This window comes from Parus major, chromosome 4A (genome assembly GCF_001522545.3).
Source record: "Parus major isolate Abel chromosome 4A, Parus_major1.1, whole genome shotgun sequence".
NCBI lineage: Eukaryota > Metazoa > Chordata > Aves > Passeriformes > Paridae > Parus > Parus major.
The window spans coordinates 12,232,225-12,250,345 of record NC_031772.1 but is presented as its reverse complement, the minus strand read 5'-3'; the positions used below and the strand labels follow the sequence as shown (position 1 = coordinate 12,250,345).

At 42.5% G+C, this 18,121-nt stretch overlaps 1 protein-coding gene and 1 non-coding gene across 2 annotated transcripts in view; one reads left to right on the top strand and one right to left on the bottom strand.

Moving 5' to 3' along the window:
- Nucleotides 1-1,924: 1,924 nt before the first annotated feature.
- The window catches only part of RNF128 (ring finger protein 128), a 30,081-nt gene continuing 13,884 nt past the window's right edge, over nt 1,925-18,121 (bottom strand). The window contains exons 3-7 of the mRNA XM_015626197.3: nt 11,982-12,053; nt 11,318-11,400; nt 8,681-8,777; nt 7,701-7,878; nt 1,925-6,337 (exon numbers count right to left, since the gene is read on the bottom strand). Coding sequence (XP_015481683.1) covers nt 6,201-6,337; nt 7,701-7,878; nt 8,681-8,777; nt 11,318-11,400; nt 11,982-12,053 — 567 coding nt within the window. The 3' untranslated portion in view covers nt 1,925-6,200. The remainder of the gene's footprint in view (nt 6,338-7,700; nt 7,879-8,680; nt 8,778-11,317; nt 11,401-11,981; nt 12,054-18,121) is intronic.
- TRNAF-GAA lies at nt 15,441-15,513 on the top strand. The gene has a single exon. It is a non-coding gene; the product is annotated as a tRNA-Phe (tRNA).

Here is an 18,121-nt window from a genome sequence, read left to right as displayed (position 1 = left end):
TCGGCCCGGAATTGCAGGCGGGGTTTGATACGCAGAGGGGCTGACAGGAAGCACAAAAAAGCTTCAGAGGGCCCACTGCTCCTCTGCTACAGTATCTGGTGCCGAGAACTTCCCAGAGTTACCATCTTTTCCCACCTCCATGCAAGATTCACTCTTGTTCCTAACACAACCTGTACAAATGGAGTAGGTCTTCCTGTTTCCCAGGTATTCCTGCACACTTTCCTTAGCACTCTTATTTCCAGCATAACTGCCCTTCCCTTGATTTTCAAGGATAATGCCTTATTGATTGTATGTCATACAAAAAAATGCAGCAGACAATTGTTTAAACTCAGCCTCTACTTCAAGCTCTTTCTGAAAAAAAAATGCACATTATGCACTTACTGTACACTGCAACCTTGGCACTTTTGCTTTATCCTGGCTTCCCTCATGCTCTTCAATAGTACTTCACTACCGAAAATGCTGCTGCTAGCACTGGTCTATTTGTGAGCACAGACATAGTGTGTTTTTGCCAAGCAGTCACAGGAATTATTTGGCAATGCCCATCCACTTCCAGTTGCATAAGCAACCACCTACCCAAAGGACCTGTGTGAAAGCAGACCCAAGCGTGCAATCACATTTAACTCACAGGAAGCTTCAAACCTGGGTGAATTGCATTGGCATAAGGCTTTCTTTTCTTTCAATCACCCATTGCACCACAGCAATAGAAACTGTAGAATTGAAGAGCTGTACTGTGGGGACTGAATATAGATCTAACTAATACAATTATTTTGCTTGTTTTTGAAAAAGAAGAGGAAGCAACAGTTTTCTGGTGGTGTACTTTTACTAGAAAGTAAAAATAAAATACAAGCCATTAGCCAGCACATGGTAACACAGATCAAACATTAATGAGAGCCCCTGATATCCTGGCACACAGCTCATCATGAGGTGGAGTCTTCAATCCCCCATCTGAAGGCAGGCACAACAGACATTGCTGGGGATTTACCAGCTGAACTGATTGAGTGGTTGCTTCACAGATCATGGTCCTCTAAGAGTACTCCCAGAAAGAGTGTTTACCATTTAATGATCCTCAATTAGACAAGCCCCTGGATACAGGAAATTAAGGACCTAACACACATCTTCTAATTCTGATGCTAATTTTAAGGAGAGATGCCCTTGGCATTTCCTACCCAGAATTTTCCTTTTGGTGACACAGACACACTGGACATGTGTTACTTGCTCATGTACAATTCAAAGTTTGTTAACTGGATAAATATTTTAACAGTAAAATGCTACTGCTTGGAAAATGTCTGTTTTATATTTCTTTACATGTTTCACAGTCTTGAATGTCTCTTTTCCAGTTCCCTAAAGCATGGGATTCTTAATCAAATACTGTTCAGCTGCAAAGAGTGCTTCTCTATGGGCATGGAGGAATTTATTTATAGCCACTTGAAAACCTTAACTGGTGCACAATTATGCTGCAGTGTAATCAATTCATTCTACAGCAACACAGATCCATTTAGTGCTGCAGAATTTTTCTTTCACTTATTCAAGACTTAGCATAGAAATGATAAATTACTTCCCTCAACCATGTCAAGACTATATAAATAAATAGATAGAAAAATAAAAGTTGGCTTCACTCTGTATAACCAACAGTTGAACAACCAGTGCAGAGTTACTCTAGGACTATTACATAATTTTTAGTTCACACAGCACAAATGCTGCAATTGGATTTCAATTTTTCTCTTGAAACCAAAATTAATCGATGAAGCCAATAGATTTTCTTTCATTTCTTCCAAACTCCAGACATTACACCCCTGCAGGAGAGGAGCCCCATTCACATCTACACAGGAAAGGTACCAGTCTTTTCACTTGAGTGAAAAGGCAGGGCTACCTTCGGTGCTGGTGTGTCAAACATGGAAAGAAATTACAATAAATCACACACAGGCAAGGTAAATGTCTTTATTTATTATATCCAACTGTTAGGTCACTTGAGAAATGCAGAATTTTCCCTCTGAAGACTGAGATGGACTGTACCTCTCCGTTTTATGGCAACAGTCCAATGGCCCTTATGACTCAAACTGCTTTTATATGTTTGCAGCCCTCATCACAAGTCCTGCTTTTCCCTTTAAACAAAATTCTCATCCGAAACTGTATTTCTGTTGGGACACCCGAAATTTTCCTCAAGATGAGAAAACGGTATTATTTTGATTTGAAATTTAAAAAATTAAGCCCTACTGTTGTAAATCCTAATTCACAAGAGAGCACAGTAATCCAGCACCAGGAAACAAGCCTTTCTTTCCTGCAGGGATAAAAAAGCTTTCACAGCCCTCTTTGAGAGCACATAAGTGTTTGACTGAAGTCTCAGATCAGAGCTCCCTCCCTTTCCCTGAGGGAGTGAGTAAACACTTGGACATGATGCCAGAGCCTGTTAAGTTTGCTCTTTGGGGACAGAAGAATTGACATGTCTGTGTGACTCAGTGGGAGAGTCACAGTGGGAATATTAATACAGTCAACAGATAAACAGACAAACTGTACCATTTCTGAGCTCATTATTTCCATTATCTTACACATGAGCATTAGCGTATCTATAGAAAACCCCAAAACTATTGCACAATAATGGCAGGTTTTTATTGCTTTTCAGGAACAACCCTAGCCCCGGGCACATTTCTGTTGGCATCTTGCTTAGAGGAAAGTCTACCATGCCACAGTGTGCACACACACACATAAACATACATACACATAACCCAGAGACATTCTAGCCCGTGGCATCATCAAAAACAAGTGAACATTTCGCTGCACAGTACCCTAAGCAAGGTTGGCAAAGGACAGCTGCTACCCATGGAAACTTGGAAATACAAAAAAGTGAGAGTGGATCATTGAAATTTCTTTAAGACAGTCTGACAGGTACAGACCCAAGTTTAGTATCAAGATGGTGTTGACGAAATTTACACTTTCATTTTTAAGCCAAATCCCTTGCATAGCTACTAGTTACAAACAAACCTGCACAGATAAGAACATGGTAGACTTGCAAGATAAGCTGCAAAACCGGAGAACCCATTAAGTTCTGCCTAGCAGTAGCTCAAATACTGCTCAAGTACTTACCCTGCATGTGTTCCTTTAGCAGTGGGTCACATTTGATATAAGAATCCCTCTGAAATATCTCTCTGAAAATTAGCTTAAGTATCTTGACCCTTCCTCAAGAGATCTAATCCTACAGCAGTACAGGTTCGTCAATGCAAGCTTCTGCACCACCCCCTCTCCCCGGTTCTCCACTAGTGCATTCCTTGAGTGTTGTAGTTTAGGGCATAGCAGGCGGAAGATTCCGGGATGTAATGGGTAGCTATTAGACCCCCCTCTGTTAGGACAGCTAGGCCTTTTGTAATTAGCCAATAGCACCCAGGTGTGACGTATGCAGATGGGAGTAACACAGTGAACCCAGGCTATAAAATGTTAAGTTTCCCTGCAATAAATTGCCATTTTCGCCATCCACCACATTGATGCAGTGGGATATGGACCGCGCGGCTGGGATGGCCGCCCGTGCTGGCTCCAGCCAGGGTACCAGCCTTGCTTTGAACCCCAACACTTGAGAAAGGGCTGTACATTCATATTACAATTAGAATTACAATTAGAATTAGAAATACAAGTGTCAGTGCTTGGCACACTGGATTGTGGATGCAAACTGACTGGCACTGTCAGTTTATTATCCTACATTATTCTACAGTAAAACCTTCATACCTTCTCTCCGTGAGTTCCCACAGGCAGCTCCTCACAGCACTGACTTCTCTCTTCCATGTCAACCACCTAACCCCTCCTCCTCATAGCATGGCCAGCAAATTCCAACTAACTCTAGACTAGCTAACCCACTCTTTTATAACACCCATCCTTATTGGACATAGCTGTGATCTATTAAGGGCAAGGCTGGTTCCACTCTTTGGCCATTAATACAGCTGCGAGATTGCTTGTAGCACTATCTGTTCTCTTACTATCCATTCTCCCACATACAAGTACTGGGGAAAAGGCAGTAAATGTAAAGCTTGAATTCTACAAACAAAGCAGCCCAAATAGTGCCTTTCAATGTATTGAATTGATCTGAATCCCTTCCCTTTTTTAAAAAACATCAAATTTTGTTCCTATTGAACACAAAACTGGCAAATGGTTTCATGAGGCTGTATCTTCATAATACTCTACTATATTGCAGCTTACACACCACAAAAAATTATACCAGCTTTGTGAAATGGAAATGGAATGAAGTAATATGGGGCTGCATATTTACTGCTTGGCTGTTCCTTTCACTGCTTTGCACTTCAGAGGTAGAATAAAAACGCAATCACAGCAAATGACAGCTTCAGAGTAGAGTCTGATTATAATCAACTTCACAACTGGAGATCAGAACCAACTGGTATTTTCTAGACTAGACTTGGAACTGAAATACAAGACTTAACTGCTTCCAAACCAGCCAGGAGAGCAGCAAGCTTTTACTGTATTTCATAGTAGAGTACAGAACAAAGGACAAGTAATAATTTTTAAAATGCTTTTTCCTCAAAGCAAACAAACTTTGGAGTAAGGAAGGGGTGCTGAGCAACCTGACAAAGGAAAAGTGAGATGCAGCCAGTCTGAAGTGCACATGGCAGATTGCCTTGTGCTGAACCTGACTACAAGTACAATTCAACAGCTCACTGAACACATCCTAAAATGCTTGGATTTTCTTTAACATTGAGTACAGCTACTAGGTTTCAGCATCTCAACACAATTTTAATCCATGTAACAGTAGCACCCTGCACATAACTAGCACTCCTTATTCCAATTACTTTGAGCAAACACTGCTTCTTTTTGGACTCCTAAAAGGATGTGTTTCAAGGCTCCTGGACAGGGCAAATTCAGCATCTGCTTCCATGAGAGCTGGTAATATTTTATGTTAGTCAGGATAATCAAAAATAGTTTTATTTACATTTACATTTCCATATTAAAATTCAATACAAATTATTAAATATTAACAAACATTTAATTTGTACTATAGCTAAGATAATGCATTGCTTTTCCCCCCAGATTCTTAAGTTATTTATTGGAAGCTCTAAGACAAAATCCTACTAAACAACAGAAACTAGTCAAAAGTGCAGAGGTAAAAAAATAAAGTGCATTTATAAGATGCCCTTAGTTACCTTCACTGGACAAGGCCAAGTCACTGTTGAGGCACCTAGTGTTCCTACTTGACCCCATCTCAACTCCACACAGAGGACAGCTTCTCCAATCCTCTGTTACACTCACAGGACATCGGCTCTCCCTGCAGCTTGTGCATTTGAGCAAGGCAATGTACAGCAGCAGTCCAGCATTTTTCAGAGGATCATTTCTGAACAAAACACAACAGATCCTTTCTGTAATAGAAGAGGAAGCTATATTTTCATCTTCGGCTGAGTCTTTCCTGAAGTCATCCCAGACTCCCACATAGCCAGGACTCTGGCATATTACTGGTGCTAGAGATGGTTATAGCTCCTCAAATCACTTGAGGATCTTTCAGACTAACAGATTAATGTTAACAAGGCTTGAAAAATTCCTGCAGTTGTTCCCTTTACAGTAAGTCAGATCTGGCCTGTCAGTTTTCAGCTCTCTTTTCTTCCCCTTTAGGAATGTGTGGTTGGCAGTTTGGAGTTGAGAGGTAGAGAATCAGTTGGTTACTAGACAACCAAAGACTTTGCAGACAAAATCCAGTTTGACAAGCATTAGTTTGCACTTTCTCCTATCAAATTAGTGCACTGAAACATTAACTACCATGTTTCTTTAAACAAAACTGTCTTATAAGTAAGTATTAGAACAGATCAAAACTAATTTCTTTACAATGAAAATCCACTTGAATGAAAATAATAAACAACAAAAATATCCAACTCAAAATGATTCCCAGTGGAGAAACTATGACATAAAAAATCTCCTCACTTAAACAACTCAAACACAGTAGAGAATCTTTGCTAAAGATGAAATTTTTGTTTTAGTTAAAATCTGCTGGCTTTCTATATATTTAAGACAGCTTTATCTGGAGAGTGTTAAGACTCCTGTGGAAAATATAGTTTTAAGAAAGGCAAACCATACAGTTATGATTGGGACAAGTCTATTTATCTAAACATTGCCAGTGCAGTATTTTTTGCAACAGTCTTGCAACTTTTGGTTCATATGGAATGGCAGTAGGCAGCTCCTTGCAGAAGGTTTGCACCATGTGGCTGGGCATGTTCTTAGAATGTGACTTCACAAACAATCCTGCCTTCACAAACTTGTGTATCATCTCCTTCAAAACCTGGGTTGTCACCGTGTGAAAGGACAGTCACAGTGGAGGGCTGGGATTCATCACTTATAGGATGCGTGTTGTGATCTGTCCAGAAGAAAAGCAAGTCAAGACAAGTTAAAAAGTGGCACAGCCAAGCATTTACCACCTTAAAGCAAGCGACACAAACTTGATTTGCACAAGCTCAGCAGCTCAACTGCACTTTTCCTGCAGAGATGGAAATACAAGGCCATATTCCAACTACTTTTCTCCTGATGCCCCTTGTTAGCTTGGGATCCCATTCTTGTCACTGCCTGTCCTTTCCAGACATGCCTGCTCAGCTCAGTAGCACTAAGAAAGCTGAAGTTGTGTGCTTAAGCCACAGAAGGCTACAAAATCCAACAAGGAGGATATTAGCAGGTCTTGTATCTCTAGGCTGCTGAAGGCAGGCATCAAGAGCAACTCCTAGAGACCAGGCTCAGGATAAACTGGGGCGGGGGGGCGGGCATGCTGATTTGGAGAAGAAGGCCTTCTTCCTACAGACTAATCTTGTCTGGCTGATGTCCCTTCCCACTCCAAGTGAGAATACACGAGAATGACCCATGTAACTAACCCAGCATGCCTTGAGTTGCTTAGAGGGATGCAATTTCAAATTCTGATGTTTAACTCATAGGAAGTGTCCTCTTCTCTACTGGGGTGCTTCAACAGGGCACTCCCAAACACACACCACTTGCTGTAGCAACATGTCCTGCAGGAGACAGGCAGCAAATCCCAAGTTTTCCCATCAGCTAGGGAAATAAAGTATCCCCTTTATAAGGTCATACGACAATTCAGGGGATAGCTACTTTCATTTTTCCTTACCTGCAACATTTTCATTTTTAACAGCAACATTGAGAGTGTTGGTAAAGCTGAGCACTAAAAAGACATTTTCAATTTGTTTGGTCTTTTTCAAAAAGATAAAGTATTTGGGAAATCAGATTTTCTTTCCAAATTAACATACTCTAAAAGTGTTTAAGGATGACTCAGCCTTGGCAAATCTGAAATTCAATTGAAGTATATGTCTTCTCTATCTTGCATCTAAGAGCAAGACTGACTCCCCAAAAGTTTTCAGAAAGTAACTACTTAAAGCAGATAGATCTAGTAGCAAAGCAACACTCACTCATCCAAATGAAATCTCCAAAGAGACAAAGGGATAAGGGCCATCTCTGGAAAAATCTCTTTGCTCTTGAAGTAGTAAGCCTCTGACTTTGAACTATTCTTTCATAGACTTTGGCTTTTAATTCACCTTAAGGATGTGTTTAATTTTAAAACAAAGACCAAGTGTCAGAGTTAAGGGCTAAAACAAAAGATAACCCTGAAAAACGAAGTATTCAAGCCCTATGAAATGCTATGAAGGCAACTCCCTCTAATTCATAGCCTAAACAGCCAAACACAAATGATCTAGGCAAGGCAGATTAAACAGTAGACATACTTTCTAATGGTGTGTGTGCCTCCTGAGCAGATTCATCTGGTCCCTGCACAGAATCATATCCAGATGATGCTGTTTCACTAAGATTGTCCTCTTCATTAACTATAGTGACAGTGGATAGAGGTCTTTGACCACTGGATCCTGGGGCTTGCACAGGCTCAGACCGTGGTTCTACATTCATCTTTGTAAAAAAAAAAAAAAAAAAAAAAAAGAGAGAAAATTATTAAATTACAGCCTGGCAGGAGGGTGCATCTTTCTTGGAGAACAATGCCTGCAATGACTGAGTCTGGAGCACTTTTACACAGAGGGAAAAACATGAAATGGAATAAAAGCCCTGCTGTTAACCTCCAGCATCAGAGGAAAAAAACAGTTACTGCCTAATTGAGTGGGAAGTTCAGACACAGGTTCTGAAAAGACTCTTCCTTCCACTCAGTGTAGATCTGCCTCCCACAGGCAAACTCCAGCTTACGTTTTAACTGATCCAGGCAGCTTCAGAGACTGGCAACATCATCTTCTTCTGGCACTTGCAACAACGAGAAATTACAGAACACATCAGAAACTCCTGATGTGTCCTAGGAAATCATGCAGTTCCAGGAATCTTGTACATGCTAAAACATTCACTTTTCAAGGGCTTCAGGTACTGAGCAACTGAAGAGAAGCTGGTTTCAGGGACATTATGAGTTGTCCTAGTCTGCCTGAAGATTTGAGAAACACCCTTAGCTCTAAGCACAAGAGTTAAGAGAGATTCTTCCATCCATGGGTCAGCTTTGGCTGACATTCTGCCCAAGCCTTTAGGTGATACCAACTCACATCAGATCAGCTGCAGGCTTCCCTAAGGGGACACTGCAATTATTCCGATAGCATCTGGCCACAGACATGGCAACACCTGTGCTTACCACCTGCACTCTAGAGGCAGCATGAAAAAGCTCAAGATGTGGTCACAACACCAGTGTAACAGTGTGACTGGCAGGCTGCTGGCTTACCTCAACACCCAACACTTTGAGGATGTCACATTTGCACAGAGGACACGTCCCATGTTCCAGAAGCCAGGGGTCAATACAAGTCTTGTGGAAGACATGGCTGGTGGAATAAGGCAGCCAACAGGTTAGGTTTCATATCAGGAAGATTGCTCATGTGCCAGCTTATGAAGGACCCTTTTGTAACACCAAGAATTTTTTCCTTCTAGACTGGATGACCTTATTTTGCCACAAGTTTAGGCTGAAAGTTACAGATGGTTAATCTTTCAACCTGTAGCTGGTTTTTGCTTATTAGTATCCCAATACAACTTGCTAGAATTCAGCATTATCATTTTTGCTACACCTAAACAGTCTAAAGCTGTTTTTCCAAAACTGTGTACAATACATTCCCAGCTGATAATTTAAATTATATTGACATCTCAGCCTTCGCTTTAAGGTTAACTTCTGTCATGTAGATGCAGGTGACTAAATGGCATTTGTTTCTGTTGTAATTACATAGGCAAATCATCTGACATAGTTATGTCCTCAAGATAAACTGTACTCCCACCCATTTATTGTGTCTGTGCAATCTCTGTGTATCCCAAGTGGGTATTGGGCAGGCTGTACACTCAAGAAAGTAAATACAGTTCAGCTATCATAGATGCAAATGTGTGCTTCTTTTAAGACACTCAATTCCACAATGGGTTTAAATTAGGCCACAGATTTAGGAGGATGACTTGAAATCCTGTAAACTGCCTGTTCCCTCAGCCTGAATAGGCAAACAAGCACTGCTCAGTATTAATCAACCCTATTATGAGATAAGTGCAGAGATGGCCACATCCAGTGCTAAGCAGCCTACACTCCAGCAGGAACCAAGGATTCTCCAATTCATCTCCAATTCAGCTCACTGAATCAGCACTTCCTTCCAGCTGCACCAATGTCATGTTTAGAATAAAACCTGAAACTTTCTTGACGCCTGACTATTTTAAGTCCTTGAACTTAATACTGGACTTGTGAACCTCTGCAACTAAAAATGCCTTTAGTGTGACTCTCTGAACAATAATGCCCTCGGCAAATACACCCCAGGGACTCAGATACCACCAATGTGATTCATGGGAGTATTCCTTTGATTTGGTCTTTCATAGACACAATTAAATGCTTTCAACAAGTAGGGTCTTAGTGTTGAGGTCAACCACCAAAAGCAAGCACGTTCTGGCAGTAAATATCAGTTTATAACTCACAAGAGGGAGAATTTAGTATGGTTGATACTAGCAGATATCACAAGTCATGAAGATTAACAAGTCCATGTAGTCATTTCAAGCTAGCTTGCCTCTGAGAGCTACAGAGCCATAGAGGAAGGAAACATCACAAATGTACATAAAAGCAGTCTCAGAGCAAATGCAGCAAATTTGTGTTTAAAGAACACAATCAAAAGATGTTACTCCACTCTTACCCCAATAAGTCATGCTTTGTTTTCAGGTTCATACCAATATTAGTAGGGTTTATAGGGAAATAATAAGAAGTCAGGTCTGCTATCAGGCAAAGTATCTGGAGCCTGTCTACAAGTTTCTGTACTCACAGCACTTAGTCCATTACTAAACAAAACTACCCACAAGCATAAAGATGACATACAATGGATATATAATGGATAATGGATAATCATTAACATACATTCCTGAAAGGTTATTCACTTCTGGGGTTTTTTAAACTATTAAGCATTAGATCAAGGGAGTTGGTTGATAATGCCTTAGCAGACCAACTTTGTATTACCAAAACAGCTTAGAGGTCCTACTGCTTGGGAGCAGAGAAAGCCTTTGCAAAACTGTAACCTGGTGCATAGGTAATTCCATCTGAGATTTTCCAGTGTTAGACAGCACTGCTCAGCACACAACAGCAACTACCCATTTTTCTATTCTTCCGAACTTCATTTTCCTACATCAAAATGTTTTCAAGTGCTTTCTGTAAATCCTCCCTAAGAGTTATAACACCTCTTCCTTTGCACAATTTGGGCAGTTCATGTGACAGCCCTCTGATTTAGAAGCTTGGCCAGAGCAGTCCCAGACAGCAGGCACAGGGGGAAACCCCACAAAAGTTTCCTTAAGCCCTGAGGCAGCTTCACTGTTCACCTTAGGAGCAATCACATTAATGCCTTAGTGTTTCACTACTGGGCTTCCACAGCAGCACAGCAGTGAGATACAACAGGAGAGAATTCTACAAAAATAAACTCTTCTTTGGTGTCTGTTTCAGAGGATGCATACAAGAATAGAAATGCTTTCTTCTAAACTACAGAAGTCAGCATCATTTAAGAAATTTAGCAGAAACACAACCCTCTTAGTAAATAGTAATTTAAAGGACAAGAAATGGGCAACGTTTTGCCCATTACCTGCAAGTTAGTGATAACATTCTTATACAGCAGCAAAGGAAAAAATCTAAAAAGTCCTAGTATCTCATTGAGGGACACTGTGGTCTGCCAAGTTATGTGTGTGGATCCACATACAGGGAAAGTGATAAACATAGGCCACTGGGGCACACTACAAATGTGTAATCACACTTTCTGGTGTTCAAAATACTGCTTTGATAGGATTCTCACTGTACAATAACTTGATGGAAGTTTGTTAACAAACATGGCAGAAGGATAAAGGAGGAGTCTGGAAGACAACTTACTTGCAAGTCAGAACACGCATTACATCATTTGGCTTGTACTGCTCAAAGCACACAACACAGGAATCTCCATCTGGACCAGTTTCCTGAAACAGTGAAATGAATTTACAGCTTTAACAGACTTTGAAAGCTTCCTCTGAACTCCAGTCAGATTTACTGCAAATAAAGGGGCCTAGCTAGAGTGATTCATGATGCTCCCAAATATAATCTTATATAAACACGCTTCAAGGATTAGGCACAGTCAAGCTGACACCTCAAAAGAAGCATTGAAACTTTAAACCCATGGTTCAAAATTGCAGTTGAAGCTGTTATTGGACTACTGGAGGCACTAGTGTAGAGGTTTAAAAACTGCTACCTCCAGTTTTAGTTACAAGAAGAGCCAGGGAAGCTGATAAGAACTAGTTTATGTTTAAGCACCCATGCCAGCAAATTAGCTCCTTTCATATCAGCAAGACTACGAGCAAGCAGCTAACAAAATAAACTGATGTATATGAATAAAAAGTCTTGAGGCCTGGAAGAGGACCTGGTCTGAAAGAGGAACTGTCTCTGCTACCAAGAGTTACAGGCTCAGAGAGACTTCTGCATCCTGCTCCATTGTTAGGGAATTCCCTGGGTTCCATGCAAAGGCTGTGCTGTAATGCAGGAGAGATCACAGGGTCAGTCCTACCTTGTCCCCTTCCTTCAGGGTGCGCAATTTCATCTGTTCAATGGCCTTCTTAGCCTTGGCCCTCAGCTGCCGCTGTGACACAAAGCAGTCCTGGTCAGACACAGCCATTTTTCTATTCACTTAATAATACTTACCCAGGTGCCTACTTGTAGCACACTACAAGCAGACAACAGTTTTAAAACCCAGATGCTATCAAAACAAGCCAAGTAAGCCCACTTAGCACCAACACACCCTGAACTACTCCTCTGTTTCCACTGCTTTACAGCTTGCCTGGCAACTGTTGCTGTCCAGCTGTTACTACAGTACCTGGAATTAGCCCAGGAGCCAACCTCTGTTTAAAGGTCACAGGTTGGGGCTGCTCTACTGACTAAAAGAACAGGACTGTCCTCTCCCTACCCTGAGCACTTCAGGCAGCTCTGGCAATGCCATCCCCAGTAGAACGCTTAGCTCAGGGACAGACTAGACTCAAGTTTTGCAGCTAACCAAAACACCTCTTTCCAATTCCACTGCTCTGTGCAGGAGTCCCACACTGTTGGCTTTCCAGCATTCCATCTCCTTAGCCATTTTAGCTCAGTTACATGAAACTTTTCCAAGTGCAGTACTGATGGCACAAGTACAGAAGAACAAGTGGGAGGAGGGTTATTGCTGACACCTAACAATCTTGTAAGGACTGGCCACTCAAGTCTGTGTAAGATCTCTTGTGCTGAAGCAGTTAATAGCAAACAAGTTGATTTATACATCTCACTGGGACCCTGTCAAATAGTCCTGGCACAAACTGAGCTATTTTTGTATTAGCATTGTTTCTGTGACCTAAGATAAGAGTATCCATGTCCATGCTTTAAGAATTTAATAGCTGACAGATGCTGTGAAGAAAGAGACAGGTACAATCCAAAGGTGAGGGATGCAGACATGCAGATTTGTTTAGAAACAAGAGCTACTGAAGTTTTCTTGGAAGTTTGTTAAGTTGTGGTAAGACATCTGTGGACATGATTTTCTGAACCTGAGAGAATTTTCAAACTCTAGATGCTGACTGTTCCCAAGGGAAAGGCTTAGGAACCTGATGTGGTTAGATAGGGAAATCCGATCTGAAGATCTCGCGGTGTATGGGAAGATAGGGCCCCTGTTTCTCCAAAGTTCTATAACCCATAATGTCACGGTGATGACGTAATCATAACTCGGTCATATAAAACCTTGCACACTGGAAATAAATGCTCTTCATCGTCCACCACATTGGTGTTCGCGTGTGATTAGCCCGACAGGCCTGTAAGTTCGCTGTCGTGTCACTCACAAACCGGGTCGCTACGCCTCATCTGAGGCAACATAGTGGTTCCGAAACCTGGGACCGCTCGCCGACACATGGGTACAAGCGGCCAGATTTCGGGAGTCTCGCCGGACGCTGAGGGACAGCAGGACCGACTTCAGCAGGGAGGATGCTCCCGTACCACCATGATGCAGTCGCTCGGCAAGGTAGTTTCACAGCTGCATAAGCAGTGGGGAATTGACTGCAAACCAAGGGACTTCGAATGCATGGTTGCTAGATTAATAGAATTATGTGTTATTGATGATCCCGTAGATATATTACACCCAGATTGCTGGGTTAGGTGTACTAAGGCGCTCACGGATGACGTGTTGTGCTTTAAGTCCAGCAAGTGTCTTAAAAGCTGGGCGAGAGTTATGCAAGCACTGCGAAAAGCGCTTCAAGAGCAGGAGATTTGGAAGGCAGCTCAAAGCTGTTTAAAGGTTACACCACGGGTGGGGGTTGGAGCTGCTACTCAGACCATGTTTATTGATTGCCCCACCAATTCTAACTGGCCATCCAATGATGACAGGCGACCTGAGTTGCCGTCCTGCCTGCCCGGCTCTAACGCAGGTTTGGCCGTGGAAGATAATTTGCCACAGGGGGGTACCGATGCCACGGAGCTGCGGGGTGCGCTCGACACTGTGGGCCCTGAAGATGTCGGGGAAAGGCCTCCGCCATACGTGCTGCAAAATGGCGCCGGGGTGAGGAGCAAGGGGCGGAGCGAAGGGTGCCTAACGCGCATGGACATACGTGATTAGGTGTCTAAGGGGAAGCGGGAGGATAGGATAGCACCAATGGTAAAGGGGAGGAGAGCTCACAGTCCAATCAGGGATCGTGCCCTAGAGTGTCTCCTTGTAAGGAGAAGAACCCACTGGAAGGAAGGCGGAGAACGGGAGGGGAGAAACCCGTCCCTGGGAAAGGGAGAGGGTGGAGTCCCACCAAAAAGCATCGCAGCCCGGAAGCCCACTACCACTCGGCTTCCTCCACCGATTCGGACGGGGACTGGGGCCACTGACGGCACGCGTGGGAGACAGAGTGGCACACATTTAAACATGCATCTAGCTCAAGCTCTGACTCAGACTTAAACTTTGAAAACATGCAAATAAATTTCATTAAGCCTAAAAGATCTGTGACATTATTCCCACGAGAATCCATGCCACTCACAGACTGGAAGGAGATCCAAATGGCATGTGCTGAATGGGCTTCTCCCACAGTGCTAGCATTTCCAGTGAGAGAAGTGAATGGTCAAAAGACCTATTCCCCAGTTAACCCCAAGGATGTGCAAGCAATTATTAAAGCCATTTCTGAGAGAGGAATAAATTCTGCTATGGTTTCTACTTTAATTGATCTTCGGTAACGACGACATGTTGCCTTTTGATATCAAACAAACGTGCAGGATGATTTTTGATGGCGCTGCAATGATAGTATTTAGGCAAGAGTGGGAAGACAATTGCGCAAAAGAGCTAGCAAAAATAGCAGGGGACAACCATCCGCTACTGGGGTCCAGCTTACAATGACTGACAGGCAGGGATCCAACAATGGTCACACCTCAAGCTCAAGCCCAAAACTTGAGAGCCCCACAGGTCGCAGTCACAACTCATGCAGCCCTAGAAGCCATTCATACGGTCTGCAGGGTAGTTGCCAAACCTGCTCCATGGTCTACAATAAGGCAGAAAGAGAGCGAAAGTTTTACTCAGTTTGTAGACCGGCTCCAAGCTGCCATAGATGCTTCCAACCTGCCAACAGAGGCCAAAGGCCCAGTCGTCGCCAACTGCCCGCGCCAGCAATGCAATCTAGCCACCAAAGAAATTTTGCGCTCACTGCCGCCCAACTCGAGTATTGCAGAGATGATTAAACACGTGGCAAGAGAGGAACACCTAGGTTCAGTCCACGCCGCTGTAGCAGAGGTCACGGCTGTTCAGAGCCAAAAATCAATAATGCCAAAAATCAATATGTGTTGCATAACTTAACTAATGAAACCTCAGAGTTTCTTTTGCCAGGTCTACCACTGTAATCCTCCACATCGACCTCGCTTCTCGTCCTCGACATGGACATCAGCAGTTTCACAACAGCGTCTGCGCTTTGGTGTTTTCCTGTTTCTAAGCCTGCCTCGTGTTGGACAGGGAGAACTGGATGTGTCATCCCAGTGTCATTAGGCAGCTGAAATAGCTCAGTTGGGAGAGTGTTAGACTGAAGATCTAAAGGTCCCTGGTTTGATCCCGAGTTTCGGCAGAGCTTCAGCAGAGACTTGAACAGCCAACAATGCTCTCAGCAGAACTGGTTTAATTCAATGTTCAGCCAATTCCCCTGGATTATTACCCTCATTTCCACATTAGCAGGACCAGTTATCAAGTTATCGTTGTTGTGTTTGTACTTATTTTTGGTCCTTGTCTCCTTAATAAGTTAGCCCAGTTTATAAAAACCGGTTTGGATAAGATTGACATTTTATATTTAGAACAGAGACAGTTAACCTGAGTTTGCATGATAGTTCGTACTAACACACCGCAGTTACCTTTAATGTTCATTACTAACCAGTTCACAGTTTGTTGTTAATTACATAAGTCATTCAGTTACAAAGTTCTGTTCATGGGGGGGGGGGATGATGATGTGGTTAGATAGGGAAAGCTGATCTGAAGATCTCGCGGTGTATGGGAAGATAGGGCCCCTGTTTCTCCAAAGTTCTATAACCCATAATGTCACGGTGATGACGTAATCATAACTCGGTCATATAAAAACCTTGCACACCAGAAATAAATGCTCTTCATCGTCCACCACATTGGTGTTCGCGTGTGATTAGCCCAACAGGCCTGTAAGTTTAGCCGTCATGTCACTCACAAACCGGGGCACTACGCCTCATCTGAGGCAACAGGAACCTTTTCTCGCTCAAGGATTAATTGTGTAAATAAGGAATTACTTTCTCAAAACAAGACACAGATGTTCTGAGCATATTGTCTCTTTTATCCCACCAATGGGATGAGAGAGGTGTTGTTCCTTCTACCAGTCAGGGTGACTTGGTCGGAGAAGCTTATAAAAGGGTTGACAAGACTCCAAATTAAAGGCTTTTTGCCTCATGAAAGTGGCTGCAGTGTGGATGATTATCTGGGGAACCCTCAATACATCGCATCCCCCAGTGACAGACATCAGTATATGTTTCTGTATGTCACTTACAGGTTAACTTTGAAATGATGTTTCCCTTTTCAAGGTTTGAGACTGAAGCCACAGAGCAGCAGCCACATACTGCTGTTTACTGAGGCCCCCCAAAAGTCTGAGCAGCAAATACGGTAACATCAACAGAGCAGAAATGCCGTACTAGAAGTTCTTCTCATACATGGCCAGAACTGTTACCACTACTTGTTGTTAACTGAAAACTAAACTTTCTAGGAATGTACTCCCTCATACTATATCTCATCTACACATCTAATGTCAGTCCAAGCATATTAGACAGGACCCAACTGGCAGCACTGTTAATAATTTACTTGAAATAATATTTTAAGTTTTGCATGGGCATCAGTTTAATTGCTTCTCATTAAAAGCATCAATGACAAAGTCACCTTTAACACTGATTGTGGCAAGTACAGCAGAACACTCCTCCAGGGGATGGAGAAAGGTTGCAGAAGTAGCTTTATGTTGAATAGACTGCCAGGATACTCAAGCTTGGAATGTCAAAGCATTTTGTGAAGCCAAATTTTTCAAGTGAATGTGAAATGTGAATTATGTTAGAACTATAAAAGCCCCAACACAGAAAAAGCTAGAAAAAATAGCTAAGTTGAAGGAATAAAATCAAGATATTACAAAACAGGTCAGATCCCAGCTCCTATCCAGGCTCTGGCAGAATGTTGAAGTAGTGAGGTACCTAAATGGGAAAATTAGGTTTGGAGTCACTCAGTCCTAAGTCTTCCTTGTTCAAAGCTGCCAATTTTATCTCCAGCCCTTTCTGCATAAGGGTGCCTTCCTGGCACCCTGTGAGCACAGTCACAGCAATACAGACCAGACAGCTCTGAGGAGGTTTGGAACTCCTGCTTTTCTCCTGTAAGCTAAGGAAGTTCTTCCCCACAGGTAGCTACTGCCATTGAAGCAGTTTTGAATTGTTGAAAGTTGAGCAATTGTTAAATGTTGACTCCAAAACCATTAATTAGGTCATTTCTTAGCTGGAACATCTAATCTTTATGAAATCAAAGGAAGCAAAGACTTGAGATGAAATTAGAAACCAGGTCACAGATAACATCATGGGTCATGTTGCTCTATTAAGAAAGGTTACTATATTGAGAATTGAATTTGTCATTACTCCACTGACTAGAAAGGTAGAAAGCCACCTACCACACTTGTCTCAATTTTCTACCTTCTTGCTCACTAACCTTCTAATGCAGGAAGAGACTGCAGAGGTGGAGATTTGAATTTCAAGCCCAGAAGAAAAGATGGATTAACGAAGGAACTAGCAGGTTGCACAGTGTAGCTTCCTCATGAGGAAAGAACTACTCTGGTTTAAGTGTTAGGTAAGGACAGTTGTGCTACTAAACTTCTCTTTTCACTTGGACCAGAAGCTGACATGACTAGCTTTTCTCAATAGTCACTGAAGTCCAGGCAATTTGGGTTTTCAAATGGCTGAACCGTGACAGAAAAACCACCAAGATGTACCATTGTTGAGGGTTAGGTGTCCTTTTTTTTTTTTTGTTTTGTCCTTCTGGCCTGCCCAGGGAATTTTTTACCCATTATGTGCTGGGACAACCTAACTACCGGTACTTAGGGGTGCTCACAACGGACAAAGAGTGGCCGGGCCCAGGGAGGGAGGGAAAGGGGGCAGAAAAAGAGGGTGGGGACAGTTTTTTAGCTGGCTTTCTTC